The 17,687-nt window shown below is 35.4% G+C and overlaps 2 protein-coding genes across 2 annotated transcripts in view; one reads left to right on the top strand and one right to left on the bottom strand.

Annotated features, from left to right (window-relative positions):
• Positions 1–496: 496 nt before the first annotated feature.
• LOC136831189 (uncharacterized) overlaps positions 497–17,687 on the top strand; it is a 159,644-nt gene continuing 142,453 nt past the window's right edge. The window contains exons 1-2 of the mRNA XM_067091173.1: positions 497–814; positions 15,176–15,227. The gene's annotated coding sequence lies outside the window, so the exon portion shown is untranslated. The remainder of the gene's footprint in view (positions 815–15,175; positions 15,228–17,687) is intronic.
• LOC136831190 (queuine tRNA-ribosyltransferase accessory subunit 2) lies at positions 5,335–17,281 on the bottom strand. Its single transcript, XM_067091174.1, has 10 exons — positions 17,134–17,281; positions 13,676–13,857; positions 13,151–13,271; positions 11,474–11,594; positions 10,749–10,905; positions 9,247–9,444; positions 7,998–8,158; positions 7,360–7,536; positions 5,972–6,097; positions 5,335–5,531 (listed from the first exon to the last, which is right to left on the bottom strand). Exons 2-10 carry the CDS (start codon positions 13,817–13,819, stop codon positions 5,420–5,422), a joined length of 1,317 nt encoding a protein of 438 aa, XP_066947275.1. The 5' UTR covers positions 13,820–13,857; positions 17,134–17,281; the 3' UTR covers positions 5,335–5,419.

The following is a 17,687-nucleotide window of genomic DNA, read 5'->3' as shown; positions in this document are numbered from 1 at the left end:
CAAGTCATTGTTTTTCTCAAATATTTTTCAAACTGACTATTTGATCGAAATGGTACTTTGACACAGTGTAAAAGACACCTCCCACTAATTTTTGGTAATATAGTGGGGATTACCCTACAAACATAAACAAAAGACTATAAATATCATAATGATGATGACCCTCCAAGAAATATTAGTCCTAGAAAATGACCCCCAGAAACCCTTGGGGGTCATTATCTAGTAAAGATCCCAAATAGGCCATGCTGTTTAGGAAGTGTCACTGACTCTTGGGTACACCTTATGAGATGCCGGGTCATACGAAAATAGTGTAATAGCATTCTCACCTCTGTGTGTGGTGTGAAAGTCGTTAATTGGTGGCCAGGTGTAACGACTGTAGTTCCAAACGTTATATTGTAAAGTTTGAAAAAGACAGAAAAAATATTTAGCACAGAAAATCGTTGTACAGCAATGGTTTATTAATTGGAACTACTGCATCCTTTAGGGGAAACGGTTCCTGTTGTAGATGAATCTCTACAGCATTTTGTAGTTTTTTCATTCTTTTGTCATTAAATCTCATTTTAGATTCAATGGTATAATTGTTTATCCGTTGTCACCGTTTTTCATTATGCCGTTTTCTTTATCATTGGATGGCAAGGATGATGGAGCACTATTCTATATTAGGTGGCGGGCTGAATGGGGGAAGTGGTATTTTTGTGGAGAACTTTTACGTTAGTATTTCGCGTTATTTAACCTTCATTTGTGGTCCCGGCGGGACATCTTTAAAGGAAGTGTTGGCGAAATCCCGTGATTGCACGCATTGTCCTTGATTATACAGGTAAGTGGATATTCTTGAACTTTGAGTCAGGACTTTGGTTAGGTTATTGTGTTTAGTAACCATTCCGGTTGATCCTCAGAGTTTAGGCCCAATTTTTATTAATTTTACCGACATTGAAACATCACCAGGTAGAACTATTACCTTGGAAATTGACCTCTGTAGTATTTTGGTTGCTTATTAACAATTTACTGTTATTTTTGGCTGTCGACTGTAATTAACATCAGAGCTGATATGTTTTTTTTTAATGTTGGGCACCCTGGAATGCTATCGCGCATGCGTAGTGTTGCAGGGGAGGTTTTAGTATAAAAATATGGAGTTTCCTTCCCCACCCCGACCAAGTAACTCGGCCTGCCAGTTTAGGTTAGGTTAAGGTACATTAGGTTAATATGGTTCCTTTTATAATAGGTTTCTGTAGCCAATCCCTTCTTGAACACATGGCTCCCAAATGACTTGCGCATGCGCAGAACCATTCATTAACAACATGGCAGGCCGTGCTGTGTTACCTGAAGTTTTACTGTGAAATTTATTGTCCATTTTAAAGTTATTTTGTTTATATACCTATTCCTAAGGATTGTTCCCCTTGGTTGGGTAGCTGTTGGCCCACACTGGACCTCCTACGAAATTAATGCATAAGTTAATTTCTTGCCAGAAAGCTTGAGGCATTATGGTATTTGATTGTTTTATCCATTTAAACATTACTGTAGCCAAAACACACGTTGTTGCGTACCCAACCCTTTATTATCGAAAAATGATTGGGCACTAGAGTAGGGAACCATGTTTTTTGGGTGGGGAAAAGCAAAAGAAAGTACATGGTGCCAGTTGTACCGGTCAGTTATACCCAGAGCACAAGGAATGCAATGGGAAAATGTACATTATATGCTCAGTGAGTGGTACAGAAGTTTTTCAAAAGAAAACCATATATTCTGATATAATCTACCTTAACCTGACCTAACCTTGGGCATATCATTCTGCCTAACCAATATCCTTCCTTCTAACTTACATGAAACTTGGTGGTTACCCAAAGTTTGGCAGGATGGATACCTGTCCCTTAAAAAGTTCTAGTGGTTCACAGGGTATTTCTCATACCTCAAGTTTTGTGGGATGGATTTCTGTCATGAAAAAGTTCTAGTGGTTCACAGAGTATTTTTCTGATCCCAAAAAGTTTTGTAGGATGGATTTCTGTCATTAAAAAGTGCAGTTGATTGAAGGGTTATTTTCAAATCCCACAAGTTTTCCAGGGTGGATTTCTGTTCTTGGGAAGTTGAAGAGGTTTCATTGGGTATTTCTCGTATCCCTTACTAACCAGTTGTCTACAGCAGACCCACTTACCACTATCACCTGCCCACATTCATTAATGATTTTGCCAGCAATCGTAAGTCACTGATAACTTTTAAATTGCTGATTTATTTGCGTGGTGTATCAGAACAAGAAAAGGGTTTTACCTTCCAGTGAAGGTTGTAGCTCAGACAAAAATGTTATTTTAAGGAAAATGTTCATGACTAGGTTGTAATTATAACATTTCTTTATTCTTGATATTTCAACACTCTTCAGCATAAGCAATTTAGCTAATGAAACACAAGTGAAAAGTGCTGGGAGTCATTTGTTAACAATGACATTTGAGACAACATTGTCTTATGTAATTCATAAGAAATTAATTTGATTGGAACAAGAAAGGGCTCAAAATACCTAACACCTGCAAATATTTGCATGAAAGGCTACCTGGAAGCCTTGAAATATATACTGGTTCATCATTGTTGATCTGTAATTGTTACTTTCATCAGTACACACTATTATTTAACAGGGAACAAGCACTGCAATTGTAAACTACTTCCAGCAACACTATTTCACTCTCTTACAATAAATTTGGCATAAATTAATTCAGAGGTAATTTTTAAACAGCAATCTGTCATCGATGCTATAACTTCAAGTTTGGTCTAGGCCACCACATAGCTTATTGGTTTGGCTGAATTTGATGTTTCTTGTTGCGTAATTATTTATCTTACGACTTTATAACTTCATGTTAGGTTAAGTCACATCTTCAGGTTAAGCTACTGGGGGAGAGATATTTAAACCAAACTCATAGCATTTAGTTACCATCCTCAGATTTGGCTTAGTAATATATACCACATGCTGTAAGGTTAGGTGGAACAGTGTCACTACCACCACTTGATTGGGATTGTAAAGTGACTAGATTGTCTTTTACTTTTTATTATGTTGTTTGGTTGGTGGACATAAAGCTGTACCTTTTATTGTATTGTGTGGTTGGTTTACATTAAGCTAGCCTTATGCCAGTGTAGGCTCTTACCCGAAGAGTAGTTAGCTGTTTAAGGGAATAAGAGGCTGAATGCTGACCTTGGCATTCATGCCAGCCAATTGAAGCGATGGTCGTGGGTTCGGAAGAGAGACCATAACAACCATTTTACTCGCCTAGATGAAAGAAAGACGACTGGTATTCTTTCCCTCTTTATATCTTCTTTCTCCAGCTGCCAGTGACCTTATTCTCAGTCTCTGTCTTTTGTTAGTCAGTAGATGTGACTTCCTCCATCCATCTTTGAACACAAGGGTTGGTTGAGTTTGGAGTAAGCATATTTACCTGCGATTCTGTGATATATTACCTCCTGAGGTGGTCTTCCCCTTTACACAGGTAACCAAAGTTGTCTTTTCCCCTAGAGTGGGTTAATAAACCATAGTTTGGCAAAGGGCCCTGTTACCCTTGACATATACGCTAAGAAAATGTGACTGGTAAACTGAGATTTCCTGGTTGGAGATCATCTCTGCACACTATCTCTTGCAAAGGAGCGAGTCTCCATTTCAGAAATGATCGATTTACTTAGATTACCATTGTGCAACAATTTGTCCTATGAGTTCACAGTTGTTAGACAGCAGGAGCCATCAGCTTCTTGTCCTAGAATGATCTTTAGACTTAGCAGTCTGCATGGCATTATGGAGCACATTAACACATTGAAAGATAGACTACCACTGTGCTATTCTCCACGGTTGAACCAATCAGCAATGCTGTGGTTCTAGGGATGGCCTTGATGCCTGTGCTTTTTCCCCCTGTCTTCCCTCATGCATCAAGTATAAGTGAAATTTTTAACAGTGGCCATAGCAGGAGTAGTTTCCAGACCACCTGGATTTTGTGTTGGACCATTCCATGGTACTTCTTGAAACCCTTCTTGCTTCTTCCTTCATACTGGCCATTAAAATCCCTGTCTAAAAAAAAATGGTACGAGTATTTCTTACTGGCCTGACTAGGCTATCTCCCTGACTTATTTGAAGACAGGATGACCTCTCCCCAATCAAGATCAAGGCCCATAAGTTAATGCTCTAGATCTTCATAAGCTTATAAGTTTAATCTGGAGCTTCATCCTTACAGCAGGTACTTAGTACAGTATTGTCATAACATCTTTTTCTAGGTTTTATCTATAAATGTTATTCAGAAAACTTTTGATGTATACTCTTTGCAACTACAGTAATTTGTCATGGCAGGCCACGATTCGCAAGTGGAGAGGGATGTGGGCCCTCATCCTCATTTTCATGATCCTGAACCCTCATGTTTTTGGTATTCTCTAGGAGGTCTAAAATTTGAACTACCCATTGCTTATGATATTGCCCAAAATATGGTTTGGCGAGACAACTTTTGCTTGACAATTATGGCCACAAACCAGAGCCTTGGATGAGTGGATAGTTTTCCCTTTGTGCCTTCTCTTCAAGTTCCTGCCCTTATCATCGTCCTTTTTCCTAAATTTTGTTTGAGGCTATTTATTAACAATTAGCTCGTAATGAACGAATTATTTTTATTTCATACTAACCCTTTTCTCATAATTTTGTGCGAATTTCCTTACCTACACTCTTCATGGTTGAGGTTGGCACGGGAGAATGAGACCTTATGGAAAGCTAGGGCGTGGTTTGGGCATGTGCAGTGAGGTCTGTCTTCCAGGTTCTTGCAAGTTGTTGCGACTTGAGAACCATTTGCTTTATGTATTTATGATTAATGGGTTAGTATGAAACAGATTTTACTGTAAAAAATGGTACAGTATTTATCTTTTCTGGCTTTGACATTATTCCTTTCCCAAGTAGTTACAAGAAGGAAATATTTCTCCCACAATTTGGTATTGTAGATTCATTCAAATACAGTACTCTATTGTTTGTATTTGCCTTTAGGTTAGGCTTTTAATATCCCATACTATCACCATCTGTCATTGTGTAGCCCTCCATTACTGAGGGGGATAGCACAGTGTGTTGTTGTGATTTGGCAGCAATAGAATTTTTTAGCTTCCCTCCTCTGTAGTGGTATTGTAAATTGGCTATAGATTAATTACATTAATATTTGCTGTAGTAAGCAGTTTCAAGAATCATGGTCTCGCTGATCTTGGTGAATGATTGGGCTTCCGTTTTGTAAATTTGTCCTTATAAATTTGTTTCAGTTACTCTGCAAGTATACTATTTTTACTCTTTCCTATTAACTAAATGAGCAAAAGAGATCTCTGGCGTACTTCACATGAGGTTAAAGAAAAACCTTTGAAAACACCACTATAAATCTAATTACTCTAGATTAAATAAAACTCTTTAAAACCTTAAATTAATCATATACTGCAGTAACTGCTATAAACTTTCAATGGAGGCTTCTACTGTTGTTTTTAACTCCTCAAGCTTGTCTTCCTTGATTGCTGATCTTATGCTTTCAAAGAATGTGTTCCAATGGTGAAGGTTATGTCTGCAATTAACAAAGATTTATCAGATGAATGGAAACCGATCTAGGGTCACACATTCAATAATGAAGACAGCATTATATAGATATGAAAATAATGAAGATAAATATTTAAGTTCAAAAGAATCAAGAGTGATTGATAAATAATAAGTACCATAAATAGCAATTATGATCTGATTCAAAGTTCACAGTAAAAAGCAGTGTACAAGTTAAAGGTTTTGTATTACGTGTAAGCAAACCGTAATTATGCAAATCTAATGAACTTTTCTGATTAGCTAAAACAAGAACATAATACAGTACATTTCTCCAGAGTTTTATATTTCTAAATCTTTGCTGTACAAATCGATGAAAACCTTAATGCACCGAAGTTTCATTTAAAGAAAACCAATGTAAAAGTTACTGACAATTTCAGTGCAAAAATCATAAAAATGAAAATGTCTCCTTACATCATTAATAAAACAGGTGCAAGCATCTCATTTACTTTGACCAAGTGGTGGATGTAGGATTTGGTAAAGTTGTTGCACGCGTAACATGTGCATCCATCCAGCAAAGGTTCCATCAGTTCAAAGTTTCTGAAAGGGACCATACAGGATTTTCAGCAGTCAAATAAGTATGTATTGTTGTTATATTCACATAAAATTTTATCAGTACATTTCTCCCTGAAACACATGCATTTTATATATGTTGGACAAAATTACATAACTGACATTAATTAAAAAATCCAACAAAAACTGATGGCCTGTTGGTTCTTTGTTTAGCCAGATACCAAGAAAATACAAACTGTAATCCTAAAATCAATTAAATAGTCATTAAGGATAGTACATTATATATATCAATTTATGGGATAAAAATGTAATATGAATGCTTGTGCTATTGAAAATAGCAAATTGTTTAGTCACAGTTGCAGTCCTAGGTATTGTGGGTAGAAATGCAAAATCAATGTTTCAATTCCCGGTCCCAACAAAATGACATGCCATTTACATTTTCACCCATACAATTTCTACAGTCCCATCTGGGATGTGTATGAGATAGAGAGATATGAATGTTAAAATATGAAAAAAGGATTTCATACAATGAGCTTATTTTTATAGTGTTGTTTGATATGGTGTAATTTGTAAGTAATAACAGCAATCTTCAGTAATGTTGCTGCACATAAAATGAACTGAACATAAAAGAATGGAGAGGGGGAGGGGAGGGGGAAATCTGAACAAATGTGATGAAACTGTTTTCCAAGCAATTTAATTATTTGTAAGGTGATTACATACAATTTTTATATTACATAATCTGTGATATTGCACAGACTATTTAATGTAAATACTGAAATGGTATTTTAACTTATCATCACAAGTAAAATAAGTTGCACAAGTAGTTGAGCTATTAAATCTAGATTATGTTATGACATGCAAATGACATTACATCATTTTGGTAAAACAAGGGACATCTTTATCATCATGAATTCATACCTTATTTGCAGCATGTTTCATAACCATTTAGAAATAAATAGGGGGAGTGGTTACACTTTTTCAGGCTGGCTTAAGCTAGGTTAACTCTCTCAACACCATTAGGCACAATTAGCAGGCTTTTTACTACATAATGTTCTGCATTCTGTAATGCATTTGTGTATGAAGAAAATGCAGTGAACAAAATAGCAAGCTTTTTACTAAATTATGTTCTGAATTTTGTAATTCATCTGTTTACGAAGAAAATGCAGCGTCCAAGAACTTGAGGATTTTCCCTTAGAAACATAAAGGAACCTTGCAAACGAGACATAAAGGAACCTTGTAAACGAGACTAAAGTGCAAATGTAAATGTCTAGAGCATACGCAATGCATACCTTTCGTCCTTCAAGCAAATTTCAAATGGGCTTGTCACGGCATCTTCCTCTTCAAGGCCATTTTCTTTGTCATCTTTGGTCTTCTTGTTTTGCTCCCCGGCAGAATTTTTCTCTGATTTCAACTTCTTATCCTGATGCTCTAAGGGCTTTTGATTATCAGTCTTTTTGGAGGGTGTACTGTATTAAAAATATAAAAAGTAAATATAAGTAGATTATGAGAAGAAGCAATGGTCACCTGGTCTATACCAAGAGGCAGATGATCCTTGTCTGGAGACAGGCATAGCCAGTTGCATGTACTGCGATACAGTCATGATGTGAACAGTAACTATAAAAACTATGTAATCAACGAAGATTAACCTTCATATATGATAGCGTTATTAAGAGCTTTTGTTCACATTAGTTTTCTCTCCAGGTAAGGAGAAAATGAAAGGCTCCGTAACTTTTTTGGCATAGTATTTTAGTCTTTCAAAATCCAAAAGAAGTAGCCATGAATGGGGTTACACTATATGCTGTTAGGGTAAAAAGCTAAAGTACCTGGTTTTACACATTTACCGCTGCTCAGTTCCTCCATGTGGTATATGAAACTGGCAGTTAAATAATAATCTACAAAATAGGCTTCTTTATAGAGAGGCTGTTACCTGTTTGGTGAATTTGGGAATATGAGAGCACCTCTTCTTTCTGTTACAAGGAAAGGGAAAGATGAGTCAAATATGTCCATGCCAACTTCGATTAAACCCAAGACTGTAAGTGGATTCCAGGCTCCAAAAGACTGGCGTGGGTACTCTGGTGGCAAGGGATCCTGTTAATACAGAGACAGTATCTTTAGTGCCAATTAGCAATTTTGATTCAAGGGTTACCAGTCCATTATACTGGAGTATAATGTCCTGCATACATATACTAAAAATAAGCAACACCAAAAAGTATAAATGAAATTCATTTACTGAAAATGATCTATGCCAGGAAATATAAATATATATTTTCCAGGTTTTCATATATGAAACGTTTTGAGAGTCATTTCATTGCTGTAATTGTACATTTAAAATAAGTTTAAATATAAGGGCATCCTGGTGCTTTTTCTCAGGGTTGATTTCCCCTTGGAGCCTCTTGGGTTTATAGTCTGTTGACTCTGTCTATAAGGGTTTTCAGCTGAAGATTTGATGAAAGAGAAAAAAAAAGTGAAATACTGTACCCTTTTTTATAAAAGATATCACATTTTGAGGCAAAGATAACTGGATTTGGAGAATACCTCTGCTTTCATCTTTCACCTTCGAAAGTAACAAGACAGAACGAACATAACTGGATAGCGATAAGCACTGATATTAACCAAACAAGCCAGTAAGTAGCATAAGAGAAGAAATAGTAATGTCAAAATAAAACGAACTCATAGTGGTTGTGATGAGAGAATTATGTATGCTGTTCTCATGTAGGTCCATTTTTTTTATAATTTAGTTTAAGAAATCTCACCTTCTGTGACTTGTACAGCTTGCCTAAAGGATTTGTTATTATGAAAGAAATGAAAATTGAAGCAAAGTCAAGCTGCAGAAGCTGGATAATTAAGGAGAAAGAGAACAAAGGAAATCAATGAAATGTTACAAGCAAAAAGCAGTATAACTGAAGCAAAAGGGTTGTTAAACCCCTAAATAAACACTAATTTTACTAATTCATAATTAAAAAGACTTCTTCACATATAGACTATAATTTAGAACAAGACATACTAATTATTCTTCGTTTGCTTATGGCATTTTTCAAGAAGTATATTGAGTCTTGTGGTCACACACATCACACTGTCAATCACAAGGGTAAAAAAAAAAGTGCTTGAATACAAAAGGACAATAAAATGGATAAAATAAACACAAGCCTTCAAAGGTGCTTTCTCATCAAACTTACTAGGGAAGATTTTGCTAAGGATGATGCCACTTGAGGTTCAATATTTTCTGCTGTGAGTCCATTTGTGTGAATTCCTAGCAGTGAAAATCCCTGTATACCATTAGATAACCTTTCTGCAACTTCCTTTGACCACCGTCTTCTATCTGATTCGCTGTGTCCACCAAGCAAAGGAGCAAAGAGTGCTGCTTTCTGCAATTCCTGTAAAAATAAAATAAAAGATATCTGTTGGACAAATGTGAATCGAGACTTGTCACAGCATAGAAAATGAAACGGAGAACATAACAAACTTTGAACACATTTATATAAAACAAGGTCTTCCACTCTACTACACAAGGCTACTACTGACATGAGCTGACTAGACCACAGAGGGAGGTAATGTTTTCACTGCATACAGTAATTTACAAAAATTAAATTATCCCTCCACTGCAGGACAAAACCACTTTCCTAACATGAAATAAAAGGCATCAAACAAAGTGCCAGTTAAGAACTCGGCTCAGCATTAGCCAAAAGTCCAAAGGAATTTGAAATAACAGTCCTTCATAGAAAATTGTGGGGAAAGAGGTGTAAGCCAACTCGCTGCAACACCTCAGAATGCCATAGGTTAGTTTTTATGGAAAAATGGTATGGAACAAGAAAATTCTACAGAGTAGTAATAGAGTAACACCAAAGATGGTCAGATATTTTAAAGAATTTTGAACAGAAGAAAAAGAAAAAATCTTTCATATTTAAAACCTCTTCAATATCTAAATATTTCCTGATAAACTTTTGCTGTTGCATACACGATACATAACGTATGAAAAGTTCAAGCTAGTAAAGCTAGTCCTATGGAAAAGTAGGAAACATTGACATTCCATATGACGTGCTATATATTATCATTATTACAATAATAATGTAGAGCTTGTCTCATGGCAAAGTAGCATTCTACATTTACATAACAAATGTGGGACCTTACTACCATTTTTGTGTATATGTGAATGGATAGTTTGATGGGTTATTTCTCAGTTATACTTAGTATCTAATGGTTTTCACATGTTAAATTTCAACTGGTAATTTCTTGAGATGCATGACCCAACTTTGGAACTTAAAAGAAACGATCGCTCGCAGCCTATTTGAACAATCTGCTTTAAGAGAGTGCGTTCCTGCATAAATTACACTGGGGCAGAAAGTCCACACACAAACTGCTTGCATTACTTTGTTACACCAAAAGCTTGTTAATAACAAGATATTTTTGGCTTGATCAATAATGAAGTGTTGAAATAATGGCACCTGAAAAATAAACAGTCATTTATAAGGGCTTACTGGCAATTATGCAAGAATGACCTTATGCTAAATTAGCTATTGATACCAATACTACAAGCCTTGCTCACTCCACTTTACTTTGTACCTTTTTTAAAAAGAGTTACAAACCATTGTAAACAAAATATTTGTGTTGCGTATGAAATTAAAATTAACAAACAAGCTATACCAAAAACTAGAGAGTATCCTGTAATGTATATCATTACCGATGAATTTTTATGTCCTTCTATGGACTGGTCCAGAAGAGCAGATGAGAGTGCAAAGCTCTTTGCAATCCTCTTTTTGGATGAATCGCTGTCTGTATCAGCATCATTAAGGGACTCATACCAATCAGGCTGCATGGCTTCCACCAGCATCAGATATCTGGACAAAAGAAAACTCGAGTGTAATTTACTAAATGTACGTACCACAATACCTATAGTAGCAAGAACTAGTGCCGATAATGTGCATTGATAGTGAAAAAAATATAATTTAGTTAGAAATGACTATAATGTGTCATGAATATGGCAAATTGAACAGATCTGGGAATAAAAGAAATGTACAGTATATACATTTTCAGGTGAATATGAAATCATATTTATAGTACATTTTCAGATGAATGTAAAATCACATTTGTATGGCAGGCCATTATATAAAAATGTTCATAGTCTCTCATCTTTTAAGTTTAGAGGACATATCTTTCATATGATTAGTCATCAAATCTTGTTTCATATGCTAAATGAATAATGGATTAACTAGATGACACATTCGGATTGGGGAACGAACCTCTACCATGATTTTGAAGTAATCTCCCACTTTATTTGCCTTTCCTGAACAACCTGTTGTCTGAAAAAGCATCTCAAATCAGAGCTAAAGTGTGTCTGTAATTAATTATAGTAATTCTGCAAAATTTTACATTAAAATGAGAGTTTCCTTGATATTTTTTGCTTACCTTTCAGCTGATAAAATCTGTCTGCCACTGTATGTCCACAGTGAAATTCCTTTCTTATCATTGTAACCACTTGGTGTTGCTTTGGATGGGTCCTGAACTGATACGCATACACTATGAGTCTGTTGTTAAAAGAAGTAAATGTATATATTAGGGCTTAGATCCATAATTACTTAGTACTGTATAAAAACATGTCAAGTGATATAAACAACGCCATTATAAAACATATTCATGCCCATTAACTTATGAAAACTCATGGAATGATAATACAATGAAGAGGGCTTAAGTACATAGAGTAATGGGCCCAAATACATGTGATTCTGTATGTGTTTAAATGGAAATTTCTGTCTGAAATCCCATGGAATGCTAATTGCAAAAGCAAGTTTTCTCCACTGTATTATGCACATGAATTCCTGGCCAGAAAAATCTATAAATTAGTACCAAAATCTCAACATTACAGTCGACCCCCGGTATTCGAGGGGAATGCGTACCACTACCCCCGCGGATAGCTAAAATCCTCAAATACTTGACATCCCTCTAACAATGCTTATACCTGAGTATTTTAATGGTTTTATCACAAAAAATGCATTTAGTCACATAAATATGAAAATACAGTAATTAGTGAATATTTCTCTTTGAAATATCCCGCAAATAGGCTAGGCGAATTTTCCAGGTATATAGTAATGTGTATATACGTTCCACAGACAAATCCGCAAATAGGTGAAGCCGCGAATCCAGAGCCGTGAGTAGGCAGGGGTCCACTGCATTAAGCACATGAATTCCTGGCCAGAAAAAATTTATAACTTACAGTAGTACCAAAATATCAACATTATATAGTGAGTTATTATAAGGTGGAGTCAGAAATTTATGGCTATAAGCCTGAATAATCTTGTAATGAAAAGGAATTGAAGTCCAATGACATTAATTTGTCAAGAGAAAGGATTTTGAACAAAAATAATTTTTGCCATAATTTATTTTTGCATAGAAATTTGTGTTTTCTGATATAGCTGACTGAAATTACAATACTTTGGAGTATTACTTTGTTTCTATGGTTCAGGCAAATTGGTAAGGTAAATACAGGTCTGTATTTTCACAGAATGACTTATTACAATATTATTAATTACTATACAGCCTTGTATATTTTTTTATTTCTTTTGTAAATTTCCATGCTTTATTGATTAACAATTATATGTGAAGATCATGAAATAAAAATGTTTTCACTCTGAAAGCTATACAGTAATTTAAAAAATACTAAACCCTTAATACTATTTTTCAGAAATTATATCTTTTTGCAATAAAACTGTAGCAGATCTTATCAGATATGCTATTCAGCCATTTTTGACTAATATATCTACAAATTATCTGGTACTGGAATATAAAGATTTATTAGCATGGTTGTAGCTATTTGAAGGTTAATACACAATTCAGTAAATTGTAAATGAATGATGTGGAAATAAGTACTGTTTTCATTTGGAACAAGAACAAGTGCTATTATTAATTACAGTTCTGTACTTTCCAAAATGACTGTTTCAAGAAAAGGATGTGAAATAACTTTTTAAGACCACTAGCCTTTACAACACTGTCCAGCAGAAGAAATAAGGCTCCATCTTTGGAATGAAAAATTCAAAAAATGCAGCTACTAGTACAGTAATTTTTCTTACATTTTCGATTACTTTTTTGTTAATGCAGCAAAGTGTGCAACACCTTTCTTGAATGATGTCAGGGTTTTAACATGATCACAAAAATGTTGAGCAGGGACACAAACTGGTCGTTCTTTCTGGATAACAAGATGAAGATTATCCTGGAAAATTTTTAAGAAAGTCACATATGTCAACCTTTATGAATTTAAAAAATGTGAAATGAATTAAAATAATTAAGGTAACACTATACTTTGCAAAGAATTCTTTTGGTTAAAGCTATTTCATCTGCTTGCAAATGACTGACAAAACAAAATTTAATTTTCAAACTAGAGTTCAATGCCTAACTTACTCGAGGAAGTTTTGTTCTTTTAATTCCTAATGTCAGATTCATTTTTCCAAAATGTTCACTGCACAAAATGCATTTCAGCATTCCTAATGAAATTCATTTTTTTAGTCTTTGAAATTTTAACATATAAAATTATGGTTCTTTGAGTAAATCATGACCAAAGTAATTTACTTCTAAGATTGTGTATTAATAAGGTGACAAAAAGTTATCATTACAAACCTGAGTCAGATGTGGTGCACTGCCTCCCAGAGTTGTCACCAAAAACAAAGGAGTTTCATGTATTATGTCAGGCTGACTCCGTAAACTTGAAATTTTCCCAATTCTCCCACCAGCCTTCCCCATGTGTTCAACTGTAAACTTCATTTCCTGGGCCGATTATTACTGTATTCCACTGTTTTGTTCTGAGGGTAAAACAGCAATAAATAGCGATGGGAAAAGAAAGAAGTGGTACTAAAATCAGTTTCTAAGCTGTGTGCTGAAGAAGCACTTTGCATAAGTAAAGCACAGCTTTGAAATACAGTGCCACATGATATGTAAACAGTACTAATAATCTGATATAAAAAAATAATGGTGACTGTCCGTGATTCATGTCCAGCTGTATAAAATACCAACAGCCTGTTTGAACTACCTTTCAAAGCACTTATGACCAAAATAAAAAACCATGCTCAAACTTCTTCAATCACTATTAATTGCTTAGGCAGCCTGACTGCCTCATGATCTGCCAATCAGTAATACTGTCTTACTCTCAATCTCCTGCCATTTTTTGTCACATCTAATATATTGCACACTTTTCAAAGCTGATAACTGGAACTTGTCTGATGACTGGCAGCAAAGATGAGTAACAATTTTTACTTCGAAATGCAGAGTAGACAGCAGTATGAGGGGGGACAAGGAGCAGTCACTCATGTGACAAGTAGCTAAGAAGTCTACCATATTAACAAAAATGTATAAAGTCCCATTTTATGCAATGGTGAAATGTTTTTGGTTAGGATGAAGGGTCAGATCCTACAACAAAACCTTTACAGGTAGAGCTGGTAAAGAGCATACCATATTGTCTATGGTCACCTTACACTGTATTTGTAAAGTGTGTGAAGTTATATTAAAATCCTTTATAATGAGGAGTATTTTCACAGACTGGAAATCAGGTCCCTGTAATGACCATTACTTTACTGACAATGGTTACTGTGATCCAATGTTTTGTAGCTGTTTTGTGACAATAATAAACCCAAAGCTCAAATTATTACAGAATTACATAGTTTTTCAAATACAGATGAATGACTTAAACTACAAATGAACTAGTATGCCAGCAGTGAGTGTAATATGAATTTAAAGCACAGAATTCATAAACAATTTTCTTAATCTGTAAATGAACCCTGTGAAGGGGAAGAGGTTTATTTCCTAAAGTCTGCTGCACAGAAAGGTTCTTTTCAGCACCCCATTGAATGCAAATGCACTGCATTCTGCCTTTTACTTTTCCTCCATTCCTTTGATCTTCATCCATTTAGCCTCCAACTTCTTCACCTTGACCTCATGCCAAGTTTCCCTTTCTTTAAGAATAAATTACACAAGCCTTCAAGTCTAGAAATGTGCATGGATAGTCTTGTTACATTGCTTATGCAGTAGTAATTTTCACAAGGAATTACAGTTTCAAAGCTGGGATTATGGTATGAAGTTTGAATAACCTTCCAGTTCAATAATGCTTCTGTTATTGTTTTTCAGGACTGATGAGTGTGTTGTTGGGCTCTCACTTTGCAACACATTATGAACTCGGGTGAGTACCATACTGTTGGTTTTTTTAATACATTTGTAAAATGTCTTTCCCTTTTTTTTTTTATGCCCTTAATTTTACTCTCTTACCATAGGGCAACTTAACCTGAAAATAACTGATGCTAAATTTGATTGGTTTGTATTTATTTTTAGCTCAAAAGGATACTAAATATGATTGCTTTGTCTTTATATTAATCTAACAGCCATTATAAAAACAACCAATTGTCTCCTTTGCAAGGCACTAATAATTTTTCCTCATTTAAAAGTCACTTAAAAGAGATATTAATTAGTATGTAATTTAAATATTCTCATTACAAGAGAATAAGGGGAAAAAGAAAGCATGTCCTAAGACACAACCATACCAAAAATTAAAAGTTCTTTACATGAAACCAAAGGTTGATATGATTATTGTATTGAATATATATTCTACCTCAACCTGAATGTGGCTAATAATAATAATACTATGTAGGTAATGCATTTTAGAAGTGTACTTAGGTTAGAAATTATTGAACAATAGAAGTCTTTTCTTGCTTCCCAAATAACCTACCAACAGTCCAAGTTTAGGATAATGAAGGAAAACAAGAACATTTATGGCAGTGAATATCCCTCCACCCCAGGGATGCTATTTTTGGTCAGGGCAAGGTGTATTGGTTCCGAGGAACCTTTTTGAAAATCATGTGGAGTAGGTAGGATGTGTAGCATCTTAGGTTAGGATACATTGGCTTTAGGTTAGTTTAAGCTAGGCTATATTTATGAAAGTTTGGTCACCGCCTTAAACAGCCACTTTCATGTTTACCTGAACGGGTTTATATGGATAGGAATTTTAAGGGAACTTCTTATTTATTAACAGACCATTTTACGTGAATTTTACATGTGCCTATAGACCATTTTATGTTAATTTTATGTGTCTAATGACCTTTCAAAATGCACCTAATCTAAGGCACCATGTTTTGTTTAAACTGTCCCAGGATGCCATATTTGCCTTGAACTGCTGTTGCTCAGTTTTACTATATGTAACTTTGGATTAATCTAAATTTTAGGCTTAATACCCAAGTCATGTTGGTCAGATAGATGTATTGACTTGCTTAACTACGCTAAGTAAAATTTTCAACATTAGTTTTCTAGCTAAGGTAAATAAAAATGGAAAAGGGTAGGTTTCATTTAAACCCGTAATAAAGAAGACAAGTTTAAAATAGGCTGGAGCGGATGCAGAGCAGGGATATGGGTAGGCGTGAGAAATCCAACCGTGAATACGGGCCAAACCTAACCTTCCTAGGGTGCCATGTCCTGACCTATCCAGACCTTACCTTCCTAACCTGACTTAGGGCTTTGTGCCTTGACCTAGAAGGAGGGGGCGGTGCTTTGCCCCCACCTAAGTAACGTTAAATATCAGAAACAGATGGGCAGAGCTAAATTTCCATTCGGGCATGTAGTCTGGCACTGGGTATGACCTGGTCAAATCAACCTTAACCTATGTGTTCCTAGAATGTCATGCCCTGACCTAACCAGAACTTACCCTCCTAACCTGACTTCTGACATGTTTCCCTGACCTGGTTGGGAGGGGGGGTGGCTCCCCCACTCCAGATCCCCCCCCCCAGCAACACCTAACATCGAGCACATGGACTGGTCCAGGCTAGGCTACCCCTTGGAGGCAGTAGGTTCAAATTAGCATTGATACCCCGGCCCCCAATACTCTGCATAACACCCTATTAGCTTGTCACAGTGCTAGAGAAAATTAAATAAATCAATCAATTAGACTGTTTACCCTTTGTAACCGGTAGGCTACCCAGACTTAGTAGCCTGTCGTGGATAACAAGTAACATAGCTTATTATTAGGTTAGTTGACCGTCAATTAAATTATTTTAACTCAAAATTTGATTTATTTGAATTAAGATGATGAAAACACTCACCGTTGCTTAGTTTTGGGGAATAATAAACAAATTGTTTATTAGTTTTGAAAGAATGGCAGTTCACGAGACGCGAACATCACCTGAGGTAACTTTGTTGTCGAACACGTTTATTTATAACTTTTACAACGGGCGTTCGTGAACTTTTGTTAAGTTTCTCGTGAAAGATTTATTTTTGTGTATTTTTTTACGTGGGGTCCCATGTTTAAGAACTTTTTCCTTATCATAATGCTTGTAGGTATTAATTTTCTTTAAAAGCTAAAAAATCTACAGGAATAAGCACCGCGGGACGCCGTGTTTAGAACGAGCCCCTTTAAGGAAGTTAAAAGACGGCAAATTTCACATATCTCGTTAAATTTATAATATTATCACACCTGCATTACATTGTGCATACTACTATTTTCTACACTGATCTGTAAAAATGTTTAAATATATGTATTAATAAACCTATTTCCATACGGACCTCTTTTGTAGAATTACCGAAAATTTAAATTGCCTTAAAGTTGACTTAGCATTCGTAGCCATGCTGCTATTATGTATACTTCTGATGTTTGAGA

This window comes from Macrobrachium rosenbergii, chromosome 48 (genome assembly GCF_040412425.1).
Source record: "Macrobrachium rosenbergii isolate ZJJX-2024 chromosome 48, ASM4041242v1, whole genome shotgun sequence".
NCBI lineage: Eukaryota > Metazoa > Arthropoda > Malacostraca > Decapoda > Palaemonidae > Macrobrachium > Macrobrachium rosenbergii.
The sequence above is the reverse complement of the archived record's forward strand: the minus strand, read 5'-3'. Positions and strand labels throughout refer to the sequence as shown.